At 42.0% G+C, this 18,191-nt stretch overlaps 1 protein-coding gene across 1 annotated transcript; it reads right to left on the bottom strand.

Annotated features, from left to right (window-relative positions):
• Window positions 1-9,131: 9,131 nt before the first annotated feature.
• On the bottom strand, window positions 9,132-17,694 carry LOC137095647 (vomeronasal type-2 receptor 26-like). The gene is made up of 3 exons (XM_067462409.1): window positions 17,305-17,694; window positions 10,162-10,285; window positions 9,132-10,036 (listed from the first exon to the last, which is right to left on the bottom strand). The coding sequence occupies exons 1-3, from the start codon at window positions 17,692-17,694 to the stop codon at window positions 9,132-9,134; spliced, it is 1,419 nt and encodes a 472-aa protein (XP_067318510.1).
• Window positions 17,695-18,191: the final 497 nt, after the last annotated feature.

Raw genomic sequence — 18,191 nt, 5'->3', positions numbered from 1 at the left:
TTGCCCCAAGCACATGGACAAAGAATAATAATAATGATTGCACTGGTCCCCTGGCAGATGTTGATTTCAGAGGTTTTGTTCTGAACTTTTCTCTCCCAGGGGTTATTGACATGGACAAACATGTGGATGTTTGTCCATGTCGATAACCCCTGGATTTGCCCATCTGCTAGAAGTAAATGCATGCTGTGTGATTCCTGAATCCCTCTGTCTCTTTATGACTCCAAGGCACTAGGCATTCGTTCTTTTTTTTATGCTGAGTCTGGTCCTTGTCATTGTTTCTGTTGCACCTCAGCAGGAATTCACCTTGCTCACAGCACTCGCCAGGAAACCAGATGTGATAATAAACAGTTTATTGATAAAACTCATATAAGAAGGGGCCAAAGACACCTTAATCAAATAATAGGGTAAAAATCAAAGTGTGAATAAAGATAGCAATTCCCAAAAGCAATATATAAATCCAAAAAATAAGAGTTAAAACATGTTACAGTAAGTTGTAGCAGGAGCAAGTTTGTGTGTGTGTTGAAGAAAAACCTTATGATGGTAATTATTATGGGCAGCTGGTAATGTAGGTCAACCAGCAATCTTGGACCACACCCGATAGGGTATAACTGTATTGGTTTTTAGAATACAGTTCTGGAGAGCCTTTTCTCTGAGGAGATCTAATCTCAAAGGCTCTGCTCTGAGGAGCAGGTTGGAGAGAAGCCGTTATGCTGCTCTAAAGGAGGCTATGGTGGAATAGCTGTTTGCTCAAGGTTTATGTTTTGCTTTCTCATTTGAATTAAGATGAAGATGCCTTATTTTGTGTTACTTACAAAGACTATGTAAGTTTCTTGCACTGTTTGTTTTTGTATGCAACATTGCAAGTTTGTGTTTCATCTCTGCTATTAAGGAGTAAAGATTTTTCTGTTCATTTCTACTCGTGTCTGCGAGTCAAGTGCATGGGACATGTCTAAGATCCACTTGCTGTGCAACAAAACATAAACATTAATCTAGAAAACAAGGAAGAAAACAAGAGCATAGGTAAATCCATAAAGCCAGAAGCAAAAAGAAGAGACAAGTGGAGTGCCTCAGGGTTCCGTCCTGGGCCCGGTCCTGTTCAACATCTTTATTTTTTTTAAAAAAATATAATCTTTATTCAATTTTCCATACATAAAATTAAAAGAAATCGTTGCAGATAAAACCAATGGGGGACAGAGGTGAAAAGGAGGAGAGGAGAGAGTGTGGGTAAGGTAGGGTTGGGGACTTGGTTAGGGGGGGGGGGGAAGGTAATAGAGTATAGATAAAAGTAGGAGGTTAGATAGAAGTGCAGGAAAGATATATAAGTGTGTTAAAAAGGGTTAGGAGCCACAAGATGAGGTTCCCCTCTTCCTTCGGTCTGTCTTCCTGGTGTCTTTGGCGGGAGGCATCCTTTTCTTTCTTGCCCGTCTTCAATTTCTCTTTCGGTTCTTTTACTTCTTCTTTGGTCTGTGGAATCTTCTTTCCTTCCATTTTTAGTTCCGAATCATTTCTTTTTAAAATATTCCTCTACTAGTGTCCAGTCCGTTTCGTTTTCTAATTGTCCTTTATATTTTTTAATTAAGTACCCTAGTCTGTCCATATTTTTTACTTCCATAAGTTTTATTTCCCATTCATCCATCTCCGGGATCTTCTCATTTCTCCAGTATCTAGCGAGGCAGATTCTTGCTGCTGTAACGGCCAAAAATATAAGCTTGTCCATGTTTCGGTCCATTGTCTCTTCCGTTATCCCTAAGAGGAATACTTCTGGAGATAATGGTATTTTTATCTTCAAAATGTCTTGTAATCTTTCTTGAATCCCCCTCCAATAGCCTTTAACTTTTTTACATTGCCACCACATGTGAAAATGGGTGCCTTCAATCTCTCCGCACTTCCAACATTTGTTATTTAGGTGACTATAAATTTTCCCTAATTTTTGTGGTGTTAAGTGCCATCTGTAAAATAGCTTAATCCAATTTTCTTTTAAGTCGTATGCTTTTGTATATTTTAATTTCTTTGTCCATATATTCTCCCATTCCGCCAATCCTATTGATCTCCCAATGTTTTTGGCCCACTTTATCATGCATTCCTTTATTTTTTCCTCCTCCGTGTTCCATTCTAGCTGTTCAACATCTTTATTAATGACTTAGATGAAGGGCTAGAAGGCATGATCATCAAGTTTGCAGACGACACCAAATTGGGAGGGATAGCCAATAGTCCAGAGGACAGGAGCAGAATTCAAAACGATCTTGACAGATTAGAGAGATGGGCCAAAACTAACAAAATGAAGTTCAACAGTGACAAATGCAAGATACTCCACTTTGGCAGAAAAAATGAAATGCAAAGATACAGAATGGGGGACGCCTGGCTCGAGAGCAGTACGTGTGAAAAAGATCTTGGAGTCCTCGTGGACAACAAGTTAAACATGAGCCAACAATGTGATGTGGCGGCAAAAAAAGCCAATGGGATTTTGGCCTGCATCAATAGGAGCATAGTGTCTAGATCTAAGGAAGTAATGCTACCCCTCTATTCTGCTTTGGTTAGACCACATCTGGAATATTGTGTCCAATTCTGGGCACCACAATTCATTGACAAGCTGGAATGTGTCCAGAGGAGGGCGACTAAAATGATCAAGGGTCTGGAGAACAAGCCCTATGAGGAGCGGCTTAGGGAACTGGGCATGTTTAGCCTGAAGAAGAGAAGGCTGAGAGGAGATATGATATCCACGTATAAATATGTGAGAGGAAGCCACAGGGAGGAGGGAGCAAGCTTGTTTTCTGCTTCCTTGGAGACTAGGACGCGGAACAATGGCTTCAAACTACAAGAGAGAAGATTCCATCTGAACATTAGGAAGAACTTCCTGACTGTGAGAGCCGTTCAGCAGTGGAACTCTCTGCCCCGGAGTGTGGTGGAGGCTCCTTCTTTGGAAGCTTTTAAGCAGAGGCTGGATGGCCATTTGTCAGGGGTGATTTGAATGCAATATTCCTGCTTCTTGGCAGGGGGTTGGACTGGATGGCCCATGAGGTCTCTTCCAACTCTTTGATTCTATGATTCTATGAAAACTAGACCAGAAATCTTGGGCCTTGAGCTAAAGAATCAGTGAGGAACAAGACAGGAGTTTCTCTCTCCAGTAGCGACAATGTTGCTTGATCTAAACTCCCAACAGCCCTCTCTCTAATTTATGGGCTGCAAAACGTGAACACATTCCTTTGACCTTGAGAGATCAGCTTCTGCCTCTCTTTCCCATTGTTTTTCTTGCACCTGAATTGTACATGCCCCTGGGTCCCTTCATAATTATCAAGATTTGAAGCTGAAATTTAGTTTTTTAAGGGTCACAGATAATGGGGGCCCATTACCTGGTGCGATCTGCTAACTGCCAATTTTCTAGGGGGAGACTAGGACCCACCAGGTGAAGGCAAACGACAGAGGCTTTATTCAATCTGCAGAAGGGATGCAATGTACTGCAATGGATGCATAAATGTACAAGCATAAATAATATGGGATATGCAGTCAGTTTTATACAAAAGAAATCCCATGCATTGACATTGTCTAGTTTTGAAATTCCCTCTCCTTGCTCCTGATTGGCTTAGCACAAGAAGTCAGTTGGCACCTCCTCCACACCTGATTGGCTGAGGGTCAGGCTTAGGTGAGCTTGCGCTGTGGTTGGTCCGAGCCCCAATAATGTGGCTGGGAATCCCCTGCCAGCTGGGTGGGGAAGTCCTGGGGCTTCCAATCAGCTGTTGATGCATCTCTTGGGGTGGAGAGGACTTCCAGAAGCTGTACCCATTTCTGGGAGCTCAAGATGGAATTTTGGAGACAAGGTGTTGGGACTATTGGTGACAATTCCTTACATACATTCCCAGACTGAATAAACAAAGAGTGTGTTTCCAGATGTCTGTTGGTCTAGTAGAACAATCATATTTCTTTTGTCCATGTCTTTGTCTGTCTGATGTCTTGGGTCTCACTGGAAGTGGAACCTGGATGACCGTCATAAGAGCATATGCTGAGTTGCAGGAAGATAATGTCCTGATGATAATCGTCCTTGCTGCACCATTGGCTCGAGATGTTGGAGGAAATTCCAGGATTGTTGACTCTGCCCAAGAGTCTGTCAGAGGTTAAAATAGTTAATTGAAGTTTGCCCTTTATTTAATACTAGTTGTACCCGCCACACGTTGCTGTGGCCAACCTTCCCTCCCTTTTTCTCTCCTTCTTTCTTTCTTTCTCTCCTTCCTTCCTTCCTTTTTTTCCTTTCCTTTTCTTCTTCCTTCCTTCTCTTCCCTTCCTCGCCCCCCCCCCACCTTTTCTTTCCCTTCCTCTTTCTCCCTGTTCTTCCTTCTCTATCTATTCTTGGACTGCAACTCCAGGCAGTCCTCCTGATCAATCTACCTACCTACCTACCTACCTATCTATCTCTATGTAATCTATCTATCTGGAGGATTGCTGGGAGTTGCCGACAGGAATAGGAAATTGGAAATATGTGGGGATTGGGATGCTCTCAAAGAAATCCAAGGAGAAAAAAAGCTTGCATCTTGGAAACAGTGCATTTAGATCATCCTCCTCTCCTAAAGGGCCTGGTCTAGGAGAGGCTGGGAGCTATAGTCCAGAAGAGAGTGTGGATATGCTATTGTGTGTGGAGGTGTGTGGTTTTTTTGTTTTGTTTTTTGCTGGGGAACTCGTTTTTGCTCATGCGCTGTAGCATCTTTTTGCTTTTTTGGCTTTTAAGTCCCTTCCACTGTGTTTTTCAATATTTTATGAGTGGTGGTCATTCATTGGCCTGATAGGTGTATTGTGTCCAAATTTGATGTCAATTTGCCCAGTGGTTTTTGAGTTATGTTAATCCAACAAACTAACATTACATTTTTATTTATACACTAGCTGTACCCGCCACGCGTTGCTGTGGCCAACCTTCCCTCCCTCTTTCTCTCCTTCCTTCCTTCCCTCTTTTTCTTTCCCTTCTTCTTTCTTCCTTCTCTTCCTGTTTCTTTTCTCGCTTCCTTTGCTCTTTGGTTCCATCCTGTCTTGTCTCTTTCCTTCCTTCCCTCCCTCTTTCTCTCTTTCGTTCCTTTTCTCCTTCCTACCCTCTTTCACTTTTTTATTTCATTCTCTCCCTCCTTCTCTCCTTCCTTCCTTCTTTACCCTTCTGTCTTTCCTTCTTTATCTCCTTCCCTCCTTCTTTCCTTCCTTCTCTCCTTCCCTCTTTCTCTCCCTCCTTCTCTCCCCCCTTCCTTCTCTACCCTTCTTTTTTCCTTTCTTCTCTCCTTCCCTCCTTCTTTCCCTTCTTCTCTCCCTCTTCCTCTTCCTCTTCCTCTCCCTCCTTCCTTCTCTACCTTTCTTTCTTTCCTTCCTTCTTTCCTTCCCTCCTTCTTTCCCTTCTTTTCTCCCTCCTTCCTTCTCTACCCCTCTTTCTTTCCTTCCTGCTCTCCTTCCATCCCTCCTTCTCTTCCTTCCTTCATCCTTTCTGTGTATGTGTTTTGTGTGTGTGTATGCATATATGTGTGTTTGTGTATATATATGTGGTTTTGCACATGCATTGTAATGTTGTTGTTGTTTTGTTTTTAAGTCCCTTCTGCTGTGTTTTTCAGTGTTTTATGAGTGCTGGTCACGTGTTGGCTTGAGAGGTGTCTTGTGTCCAAATTTGGTGTCAATTCGCCCAGTGGTTTTTGAGTTCTGTTAATCCCACAAAAGAACATTACATTTTTATTTATATAGATAAATATTTACAGGAATAAAAAGAAATAAAATAACATAAGATGAAATCAAACACAATTCATAGCCAGGAGAGAAGCAAGGGTCTGGGGTGGTCAAAACGACTGCACGGTGGTCATGCATGAGAAGGGTTATTTCCTTTTTCTTTTCTATTGCCTGGCCCGTGAGCCATGTGCATATCAGCACTGGAAAAGAGAGAAATTGAGACATAGAGTAGAATCAGGGAAGGAAGGTGTTATGAAGTCCTTGAAGAGAGATACATTGTAGTATCATAGGATATGTTTTATTTGAGTTAGCATGTCTCTAGAGACACCTCTCACCGTAGCAAGGGTCTATGAAACAAGCACTGGCATGGACTAGTGCTGGTTAAAGAGCCAGGGCTGGTTCCATGAGATCAAAGCCGGCACCAGGCGCCTGTTAAAGATTCCTGGATCCAACAAGAGAGACTCTCAGTTAGACCCAAATCCATGAGATCCATAGTCGACCCTAGCAGGTGCACACTAAAAAGGACCTGGCTCCCTGCAAACATGTGCTGATCCAGAACAGCACAGATTAAAGCGTGTGGTCAAAAAGTGTAAAATAGGAAAATGGACTTCTTGGAAATATGGTTGCTGCTGGTCCATGGCAGGCTGGGGTGGGGAGACTTCATGTACAGGGAAGGGCACTGCTGTAATTCATTTCTGCCCCTTGCCCGTGGAGAACTATACATCCTTTTTATTTGATGCGGGGGTTACCGTGTACAATAACAATTGCAAGGTTAAAGAAAGATAAGAGAGAAGTGTGTCAATGGAAGTAATGCTGGAGGGTAAGAATGGGGTAAAACAATAAAATGAATTTTTTAAAATTTATTTATTTATTTATTTATTATTTAAACTTATATGCCGCCACTCCCCTGGGGCTTGGAGTGGCTTACAAGAATGGCTAAAATCTATCAAAATTTAAAAGCAATTTAAAACAATTTTAAAACAGCAATATCAAACATTAAAAGCCTGTCGAAACATGGAGGTAATGCCAGAACTATCAATCAATCAAAACTTTATTACAGCCCAAAGACTCAATTGGCTCAGTGGTAAAAGGTGCACAACTACAAACAGAATAATAAACTGATAAAACTAATTAAACATAGGAGGACATGCAATACAAGATGCAAACGAACAAGGGTAAGGACACACTGGACAAGTTTCAGCCTGTGTCTAATATAGGAAGTTGTCTTATCTTGGCTACTTCAGAGAGAAACTTGGCAACAGACAAGGTCACATCGGGGAATTGGCTCCTAGTAAAAACTTGACATGAAATTGGGCTGATCTATGGGATAAGTTTCTCAGTAGTGAGTTTGTAATATGTAGCCAAGCCTGTAGGATGATAAGTTGTGATAAGTAAAGGTAAAGGTTTTCCCCTGACAATAAGTCCAGTCGTGTCTGACCCTGGGGGTGTGGTGCTCATCTCCATTTCTAAGCCGAAGAGCCAGCGTTGTCCATAGACACCTCCAAGGTCATGTGGCTGGCATTACTGCATGGAGCACCGTTACTTTGCTGCCGGAGCAGTACCTATTCCCTAAAGAAGTAAAAACAGCCCCCATCCTCCTTTCCTTTAAGAGACTTCTAAAACACACCTATGCACTTTAGTGTATGGAGAGGAGGAGGACTAAGACACTTTAACTACTTGGAATGCTGGCAGGTCCCACTTGTACTATATAACTGCCATGTTACATTTCTAATGGCGCCAGCCATTTTTCACATAACTGTATTTTAAATTGCTTTTGGGGTATTTGTTGTAATGTTTCCTTATGCTTTAGTTAACTATGTCTTATTGGATTGTTTTGTTTTATTTTTTCATCACAACGCTAAATTCTTTGTCGTAAGCTCACTGTTATTACTGTTGCTTTATAGTGTATTATTTTGTTATGGAGCGCATAGTGGTGCAATGGGTTAAACGCTTGTGCCATCTGAAGATTGACAGGTCGGAGGTTCGAATCTGGGGAGAGCACAGATGAGCTCCTTCGATCAGCTCCAGCTCCCCATGCGGGGACATGGGATTAGCCTCCCACAAGGATGATAAAACATCAAAACATCCGGCCATCCTCTGGGCAACGTCCTTGCAGACGGCCATTTTCTCACACCAGCAGCGACTTGCAGTTTCTCAAGTTGCTCCAGACACGAAAAAAAAATTGATATGTTTGTACTCACCTGAGGCATTGAATGCTTGCCATTTCGTATGTGTAAACCATCCTGAGTTCCTTCAGGCAGAGAGGGTGATCTAGAAATATATTATTATTATTATTATTATTATTATTATTATTATTATTATTAGAAACACAACAAGATGAGTCCACAGCAAACAAGTTCACTATCCTGGGTGTTGTACTGGATCACACGTTGGACACTTCCCAAGTGTCTAGGACTGTGTGATGTATCGGCGAATAATGTGTGCAGATCCCAGTAGGGTGGCCTTTTGCAGCTGGCAGATGGTAATTTTGTCAGCGCCGATGGTGTTTAAGTGCAGGCCAAGGTCTTTAGGCACTGCACCCAGTGTGCCGATCACCACTGGGATAATCTTTACTGGTTTGTGCCAGAGACTTTGCAGTTCGATCTTTAAATCCTCATAACGTGTCAGCTTTTCCAGTTGTTTCTCGTTAATCCTGCTGTCACCTGGGATTGCAACATCAATAATCCATACTTTGTTTTTTAACACGATCGTGAGGTCAGGAGTATTATACTCCAAAACTCTGTCTGTCTGAATCCGGAAGTCCCAGAGGAGTTTGGCATGTTAATTCTCTGTAATTTTTTCCGGCTTGCGATACCATAGGTTCTTTGTCGCAGGCAGATGGTATTTTTGGCACAAGTTCCAATGAATCATCTGAGCAACGGTGTTAATGCCTCTGCTTGTAGTCTGTCTGCACAATCTTCTTGCAGCAGCTGAGGATGTGATCTATTGTTTCATCTGCTTCCTTGCAGAGTCTACACTTGGGATCTGTCATCGACTTTTCGATTCTGGCTTTGATGGCATTGGTTCTAATGGCTTGTTCTTGGGCTGCAGGAATTATTATTAATATTATTATTATTATTATTATTATTATTATTATTATTATTATTATTATAAACACAACAAGATTAGTCCACAGCAAACAAGGTCACTATCCTGGCTGTTGTATTGGATCACACATTGGACACTTCCCAAGTGTCTAGGACTGTGATGTATTGGCGAATAATGCGTGCAGATGCCAGTAAGGTGGCCTTTTGCAGCTGGCAGATGGTAATTCTGTCAGCACTGATGGTGTTTAAGTGCAGGTCAAGGTCTTTAGGCACTGCACCCAGTGTACCGATCACCACTGGGACCACCTTTACTGGCTTGTGCCAGAGTTTTTGTTGTTCTTGTTGTTGTTGTTGTTGTTGTTGTTGTTGTTATAGTCTATGCTTTCTGTCCTTTTATTATCAGTGGAAATATTTGTTGCTTATTTGCACTTTTTGGTTCTTATCTAGATGCAGTAGAATGACATAACACTTAGGTAGAAAGATACAGCCGAGTAATCCAGCGCTAGAGGCCAAAATTGAGAAAATCTCTACAGTCACCATATATTTCCCCTTTGTGCTGAGATAGGCTGGGATGAAGGATACCCAGACAGTGCAGAAAAGCAGCATGCTGAAAGTGATGAACTTGGCTTCATTGAAGCTGTCAGGCAGCTTCCTGGCAAGGAAAGCCACAATGAAGCTCACCAAAGCCAAGAGGCCCATGTAGCCCAGAATGGAGTAGAGTGCAGCGGGTGAGCCCTCATTGCACTCCAGGATGATGTGTCCAAGCTCTGAATAGAAATCAGCATCTGGGAATGGAGGGGAGGTTCCCAACCAAACCATGCAAATGGCAGTCGGAATGAGAGAACAGACCATTATAAAGAAATATGCAAGTCTAGGTGTCAGCCATTTTCGTGCACCGCTGCCTGGCTTTGTGGCCTTGAAAGCCAGAACCACCGTGATGGTTTTGGCCAAAACTGTAGCAAGAGAGGCAGAGAAAATGATCCCAAAGACTGCTTGCCGAAAAAGGCAAGTCATTTTCCTTGGGCGTCCGATGAAGAGCAAGCAACAGAGGAAACAGAGTATCAGAGTGGATAAGAGAATATAACTGAGATGACGGTTATTGGCTTTGACTATAGGATGCCCTCTGAACTTAATAAAAGTTCCTAGCACCAGGGCAGCAAAAACTGAGAAAGAAAGAGAAGTGGAAGCTGAAATAATTCCCAAAGGTTCTCCATAGGACAGGTAGATGATGTTTTTGGTGATACATGTATTTCTTGCTTCATTTGCATAGAGATGTTCTTCACACGCCACACAATGGTCCATATCTGAAAGAAGGAAATCAGTTCACCCTATTACTTTTCAGGTTTTATAGGTTAACTTTGGCTGAAACATTTGCACCATCCATACATTAGGTTAGGAAAACAATGTGGGCTTTTCTCATCCTGCCTACCTGTTTGGTTGGAGATTTCCCCATTGGGACATTCAGTGCAGTGGAAGCAACAACTGGGTTTGTCATCAAGAAGGACTTTCCGTAATCCAGGGGGACAGTTATTGCTGCACTTAGAATTAGGTGGCTATGAGGAAGCAAGGAGGAGAAATTTAAAGTTTATTACAGAATATGTTTTTAATCATAAAACACCTTTATTACCTATCTGACTATTAATATAGAATATATTAATTCAGAACAACATATTTACAATCATGCTATCAGTTGCATCGACTCACATGTCCTTTTATGAGAGACGTAAAATGCTCTTTCTTTGTCCATGTGGATAATCTCCTTTAGCAGCTCATGAAGCAAGAGTACACTCCAAACTCTGTTTGCTTGTCTCCTGTTTCTCTGCAAGCACATGCACAGCTCAAGCCTGATAAATGTAACAGTATCCAAAAGTCCTAGGCTCAGCTATCTCCTCAGGTGTTGTCCAGCCAATCAGCTTCTTGCATCTTATTTTACAGTTGACACACACACACTAACTGACCTCTTGTATGCTTCAACAATTTACCTGGCACCAGTTAGATTGCATGTTAATAAATTTTATATGCTGGTGAATTTTATATGTTTTTTTTCTCATTGCTACATGTCTTTCACATTATGTTATTGTTTTGGCAATTGATAACCTACTCTTTTATCACACTAATTGTTTTGAATAATCTATTATTTTTAGTGCTGACATATAACCTTTTATTATGGTATAGAACCACAAGAACCATCCTTATATATTTAGTAGAGCAGCAGTGGTGCAATGGGTTAAACCCTCATGCTGACTGAACTGCTGACCTGACGGCTGGCAGTTCGAATCTGCGAGATGGGGTGAGCTCCTGTCTGTCAGCTCCAGCTCCCCATGCGAGGACATGAGAGAAGCCTCTCACAGTATGGTAACACATCCCCTGGACAATGTTTCTGCAGACAGCCAATTCTCTCACACCAGAAATGACTTGTAGTTTCTCAAGTCACTTCTGACACAATATATATGCATATGTGTGTGTGTGTGTGTGTGTGTGTGTGTGTGTATATATATATATATATATATATATTCAGTACACTAGTTTTAAATCATCAAAATAAAATACCTTCTGGATGGGACTGCCTTGTATGCACCTTACCTGGGCAAATTTTACATCCCATAGAGTCATCTCTTCTTGGATGGTGACACAATGGTTTGCTGCATGATGAAGGGTTACCTCCCCAACTCTTATGCTGACTAAGGAATGATTGGGGAGCAAAATCCAATTTAAAATCTCATAGGTATTTGTGTCTCCAGCCCCATAAAAAAAGGCATCCTCTGCAACACTGTTATTGAAAAGTACTTTTTCAAGATAGTGGTGATACTGCACAAAAGAGAGAGTAGATTTTAATATGATTACCATTTCATATATTATATATTATATATATATATATTAATAATTTATATATTATTCATATATATATATATATATATATATATATATATATATATATATGGCTGAAGTCTTAGGATGCTTCCTGAGAAGCATATTATCATCTAGTTGAGTTTTGTGGATTGGGGGCTACTTTTCTCCAAATGTGTGTAATATTGTTTAACTAATAGCATCCCACTGGAGCACTGCAGCACACCCAAATACCCAGGAGTTACCCTGGACCGTGCTCTGACCTACAAGAAGCACTGCTTGAATATCAAGCAAAAGGGGGTGCTAGAAATTATCCTATGAAAGCTGACTGGCATAACCTGGGGAACACAACCAGACACAGTGAAGACATCTGCCCTTGCATTTTGCTACTCTGCTGCTGGGTACACATACCCAGTGTGGAACACATCTCACCATTCTAAAACAGTGTATGTATCTCTTAATGAGACATGCTACATTATGACAGGATGTCTACACCCTACACCACTTGAGAAATTATACTGTTCAGCCAATATTGCCCCACCTGACATCCATTTGGAAGTAGTAGCCAGTAGGCCTGGGTAACAACGGAAAAATTTGTTTCTAAAATCGATTCGTTTTTTGGGGTTTTTTGCGTTTCGATATTTAAAAGAATTCCAATTTTTTTTTTAAAAAAGATAGATATTTACAAAATTTCGTAAATGGTAAAAAAAATTACAAAACAATAACAAAACAATAACGAATCAATTCGTTAATGGCGGACGCGACCGCACAATACTCTAAAAAACCTCCAAATGGGACAGGGGGAACTTCTGAAGCTTCCCTTTCCCTCTGTTGTTGACTGTTGGTGTGATATTATATTTTTTTTCACTAATTAAACAAAAAACAACTATAAAACTTGCCCCAGACATGCGGAAATAATAACGAAACGACCTCAAACCAATAACAAAACGAATACATAACGAAATACAAAGCATTTATGAAACGAATTGAAAAATTCGTTTCGTTTTTAAGTTGCTCCAGAATGGTTCGTTATCGCTTCGTTAACAAAAAAATAACGAATTTTTAACGAATTATGAATTAACGAAACGAAACCGCCCAGCCCTAGTAGCCAGTAATGAAAGGACCAAAGCAGTGACATTTCTGGCCCATCCTCTGTTCGGATATCAACCAGCATGTCAATGGCTTAAATCAAGAAACAGCTTCCTAAGATCAAGAAAGATACTTGCAGAAACACCTCAGCAAGCAAGAATCCAAAAGTGGCAGGTTGAAACCCAGCACCTTAATCAGTTGCTGAGACCGGATGAGAAACTCTCTCCTGGGCACACAGATGATTGGGCCACCTGGAAGGTGCTGAACAGGCTGAGCTCTGGAACCATGAGATACACAGGCAACCTTAAGAAATGGGGCTACAAAGTGGAGTCCACGACATGTGAGTGTGGAGAAGAGCAAATCACAGACCACCTACTGCAATGCAACCTGAGGCTTGCCACATGCACAATGGAGGACCTTCTCACAGAGACACCAGAGGCACTCCAAGTGGCCAGCTTCTGGTCAAAGGGCATTTAGCATAATGTCAAGTTTTTAAATTTGGTGTTTTTAAATACATGTAGACTGCACCCTCAACTCACTTCTGACAGGATAAATAAATAAATGGAATCTATGATGAAATTAATTTTAAAGATTAGTTGAGAAACCTTTTCTTCATTAGGAATCATGAACAGAATCATCAACATCCACACCAGGTATATTTCATGGTAGTCACCGAAATAGAAACATATGCAGCAATAACATAATATTTACCGACAGCAACCGATCAAAATAAACAAACATAAAAACCAAAAGTAATAACAAAAAAAATATTAAGCAGCAAAAGTATGGGAAGGGAGAATTATGAGGATATGTGGTATGACTGTGGGAGTATCAATCAGCAAATGGCATGAATGGAGAGTGATGCTATATTGGGGGTGTTCATGTTGATATGTAGCCGTTATTAGTAATTGCGTACCTGTTGTGAAATGGCATTTTGTGTGATTACCTCATCACAAAGGGGCTAAATTTGGTGAAATGGTTTAGCCCAGGTCACCCACAGAGCCCACTTGATCCTATCAAATGATGCTGGTACAGCTCTGTAGGTGAAGGAGGACGGAGCTGGTGCATGCCACTGCTATGGCAACATGGGAGGCATCTAAAATGGAGTGCAACTAAAATGATCAAGGGTCTGGACAACAAGCCCTATGAGGAGCGATTTAAAGAGCTGGGCATGTTTACCCTGAAGAAGAGAAGGCTGAGAGGAGACATGATAGCCATGTATATGTGTGTGAGAGGAAGTCATGGGGAAGAGGGAGTAAGCTTGTTTTCTGCTTCCCTGGAGACTAGGATGTGGAACAATGGCTTCAAACTTCAGGAAAAGAGATTCCATCTGAATATTAAGAAGAACTTTCTGACTGTTCAGCAGTGGAACTCTCTGCCCTGGAGTGTGGTGGAGGCTCTTTCTTAGGAGGCTTTTAAACAGAAGCTGGATGGCCATCTGTCAGAGGTGCTTTGAATGTGATTTTCCTGCTTCTTGGCAGGTGGTTGGACTGGATGGCCTACGAGGTCTCTTCCAACTCTATGATTCTATGATTCTATGATTCTATCCCATGCTGTCATTACAAGAAATGGGGGAACCACACATTCTCCACGTTTTCCTCTATGGGATCAGCTGGGTGACAAGGTGGGTGATGTGGGACATGGGGTGCCAAATTCCCCACACCGCCTGACAACACGGAGCAACAACACACAACTCCGACAACACCATATGACAAGGTCAAAAGTCAAGAAAACTCAAATTACCTGCCAGAGAGGGATCTTTCCAAGCCCTAGATTGTTTTTCTTTTGTTTGTGTTCCAAACTGTCAAGAGTTAGTTTGTGCAGCGCTTTGGCCACTTCAAAGACCGCTTTGCAGATACTGTAACTTTGGGGACTCATGTTCATCTCAAAATGGGAGACATATGGGCCGTCCAGGTTTTCCTGCCCAGTACATTGCCTGACTCCGAGCATTGGTGGCCGCGAACGGGGAGGAGGTAAGTTGCAATGAAATTCTTGGCTCCAGAAATTCTTAATGAAAATGTCATTGGGATATTTGTTCAGAGTTACAGACTGGAGAAAAAACTGGAATCCTGGAATCTCTTTTTGATGGGAACCAAAGGACAAAGCCCCGGAGAATGATTTTGTGTTTATATGCAGATCAGAATCCCACTTTGCTGTGGTCAACCACACTTTCCCTGTCAATATCCCACTAATGAGGTCGAATATAATTGAAAGGAACTTGGCATCACCATGCATAAACACTATCTTGCTTGAAGACCATGACAACTCTTCTCTTCTCTGTTGCAGTTCAAGGTAAAAAAATGCATAGGGTTGGTACAATAGTGTGAATTCCCAACAAATCCCATTCTTCTGCATTTCATCTTGTAGGTTAAGGAGGACGTTCTCACTAGTGCCATATTTTGGAGCAACAAGACCAATCCATAACCAGTCAAGGTAAAGGAGCAACTGGACAATACCCACATGCTGGAGATCATCACTTGAATGTATCTGATACAAACCAGGGGATTCAATGTTGTTGCCTAAAACAGGATTATACGTGCCGTAACTAACCTGTGAAAACAGACACAATTCCCCAATGTTGTTACATAGTCAATGCAGTAAGAATTAAAGAAGGGATAATTACCGGTTAAAAATGAGAGAGGAGTTACAAAATTGTGTTGGGCATTTGTGGCTATTTAATAGTATGTGACTGCGCTGCTTATTGCACAACATCATGGCACACTGGGGTTGCAATCTTTTTTGTGTGTGTCAGGAGCGACTTGAGAAACTGCAAGTTGCTTCTAGTGTGAGAGAATTGGCCGTCTGCAAGGAAATTGCTCAGGGGATGCCAGGAAGTTTTGATGTTTCACCATCCTTGTGGGAGACTTCTCTCGTGTCCCCGCATGACGAGCTGGAGTTGACAGAGGGAGTTCATCTGCACTCTCCCTGGATTCAAACCTGCGACCTGCCAGTCTTCAGTCCTGCAGCACAAGGGTTTAGCCCATTGTTCCACTGGGGGCTCCATCATATAATAATGGAAGCACAGAGTTGGAAGAGACCATGAGGGCCATGCAGACCAACCTGCTTCCATGCAGGAAAACAGAATCAAAGCACTCTGACAGGTAGTCCCTTGTTTGGAGACAGCTTTTAATCCAGGAGGGAAATCCATGAACAGATTCCTAAAAGTGCTTTATTCCACTGTTGAAGTGGAGCAGTAAGTAACTAGCTCTGCTGCCATGATGTTGAGTGGAGCCACGTGGTGGCGTGATTGTGTCGTGGGCATATATTTTCAGCACTCCACTATTCTGTTCCCAAGCTGTGGCTATTCAGTTTCTGATAACCATATAGAGAGGATATCCAGTTGCTTGTAGTGCAAAATAGACTGCTGAGATATAGAATAGAATAATAGAATCATAGATTTGGAAGAGATCTTGTGGGCCATCTAGTCCAACCCCCTGCCAAGAAGCAGCACAATCGCATTCAAAGCACCCCTGACATATGGCCATCCAGCCTCTGCTTAAAAGCCTTCAAAGAAGGAGCCTCCACCACACTCCAGGGCAGAGAGTTTCACTGCTGAAAAGTTCTCACAGTCAGGAAGTTCTTCCTAATGTTCAGGTGGAATATCCTTTCCTGTAGTTTGAAGCCATTGTTCCGCATCCCAGTCTCCAGGGCAGCAGAAAACAAGCTTGCTCTCTACTTCCTATGACTTCCCCTCACATGGCCATCATGTCTCCTCTCAGCTTCGTCTTCTTCAGGCTAAACATGTCCAGTTCTTTGAGCCACTCCTCACAAGGCTTGTTCTCCAGATCCTTGATCATTTTAGTCACTCTCCTCTGGACACATTCGAGCTTGTCAACATCTCCCTTCAGTTGTGGTGCCCAGAATCGGACACAGTAACCCAGGTCTGGTCTGACCAAGGCAGAATAGAGGGGTAGCATGACTGGATCTAAACACTATACTCCTATTTATGCAGGCCAAAATCCCATTGACTCTTTAAACCACTGTATCATTGTTGGTTCAAAAAAGCCATATCTTTTGAAAATGTTACTATTTCATGTGTTGCCATTTCATCCTTTATAGCAAGTAACAAAATAGCTTGGATCAGAGCTACCCATGGATATTTGGGAGAGCAGAAGTGGGAAATATGTAGCCTTTCAGATGTTGGACTGCAACTTGCAATCTCATCAGATGGGTGGTTTCCCATCTCTGCACACTGCCGACATTCTGCCAGGATGGAGTCCGCCAGAGCCCATCTAATGACGCAGGCCTACTTCCGGTGGAGCTCTGTGCTGGCAATGTGTCAGTAGAATGCAGAGACAGAGCCCTGAGGAGTCGGGTGACTAACTGACTCCTCATAGAAGAAGCTGAGGACAGCATGGACCGAAGTCAGGGACAGTGGGGAAATATTGTTGGATGGCAGCCAATGACCCACGATGCTAAGGGAAGTGGAACGCTTTCCCACAATTTCCCCCACTGTCCCCCGCTACCCCTTGGCTTCTGGACCTCCATCTGATAAGGTCGTTCCACACTTTATCAACAATATTTGGAAGCCTATGGGGTTGTCCATCTTTGGCATAGAAAGACCCTTTCAAGAGCATCTCAATGAAAGTCCACATGGAAAAGTAAAAGCCAGGATTTACATTTACTGAGCTCTTACCTGTGGTAACTTGTAGATCCCCAGCACGTTGGCCATCTGCATGGAGAACTCTGATGTCAACCCTCCAATGACAGCCACCATCTTCTTGTGGCCTTGGCAATTGTAGTTGGGAAGTATTTTGACTTTCTCCTCATTCTCTGTGCCCATCATGTTGTAAGATGGATACCCATAACCATAGTAGTACCCATATCCATAGGGAGGAGGAAGAATTGGAGTGAGTTTGTCCCTTTCAGACAGAAGGCTAATGACGTTCTCATAGGTTTGGCCTCCATTGTAATAGTTATCATAGATACGGAATCCCAGAGAAATATTGGGTAAGAAATGGGGATCTTTGTTGATTTTCTCCACAGCAAATACAAGTGCCAAGACTTGCTGGTAGCTCCTTGACATTGGGCTGTGTGAAAAGAACAGAGGAAACATTTCCCATGCCTCAATTACCTAGAAAGGTGGATTAGCTTCAGATGACATTTAGCCCCAAACAATCTGCTGTTTGAGACAAAGGACAACATGACACTGTTATTAAGAGTTTCTGAATGACAGCGTTCCACCCTAAGAGTTGACAATAAGTAACTTTATTAAAAAATGAGGAGAAAGAACATACAGGGAGACATAGCTTCCTGGTATTGATGAAATGATAATAATATATTGATAATTAAGTTTAAATTAGAGAAAAGTAGCCCCACCCTACATTTGAGTGGTTGTAATTTGGTTGAGACACTAGCACTCTTTGGTAGAAACAGATAAAAACTTGTGAAACTACAACTCCTATAGCTTTGAGCCATAAAATGGTGTCAAGCTGCATTACATTTGTAGTGTAACTCTACCCCTACTCCATACATGAACTCTTTATTGGCAAGCTTCTTACAGAATTAGAAACATAAAGTTTG

Source organism: Anolis sagrei, chromosome Y (assembly GCF_037176765.1).
Source record: "Anolis sagrei isolate rAnoSag1 chromosome Y, rAnoSag1.mat, whole genome shotgun sequence".
Lineage (NCBI taxonomy): Eukaryota > Metazoa > Chordata > Lepidosauria > Squamata > Dactyloidae > Anolis > Anolis sagrei.
Note: the sequence above shows the minus strand (reverse complement) of the source record. Positions and strands in the feature narration are given on the sequence as shown.

What these genes read in the sequence shown, in the direction of transcription:
- LOC137095647 (XM_067462409.1), bottom strand. Translation starts at nt 17,694, where the DNA reads ATGTCAAGGAGCTACCAGCAAGTCTTGGCACTTGTATTTGCTGTGGAG. An exon ending in GGATCTACAAGTTACCACAG is followed by an intron (nt 10,286 to 17,304) that starts GTAAGAGCTCAG and finishes GCTTCCTCATAG; the next exon opens with CCACCTAATTCTAAGTGCAG. An exon ending in GGAAATCTCCAACCAAACAG is followed by an intron (nt 10,037 to 10,161) that starts GTAGGCAGGATG and finishes TCCTTCTTTCAG; the next exon opens with ATATGGACCATTGTGTGGCG.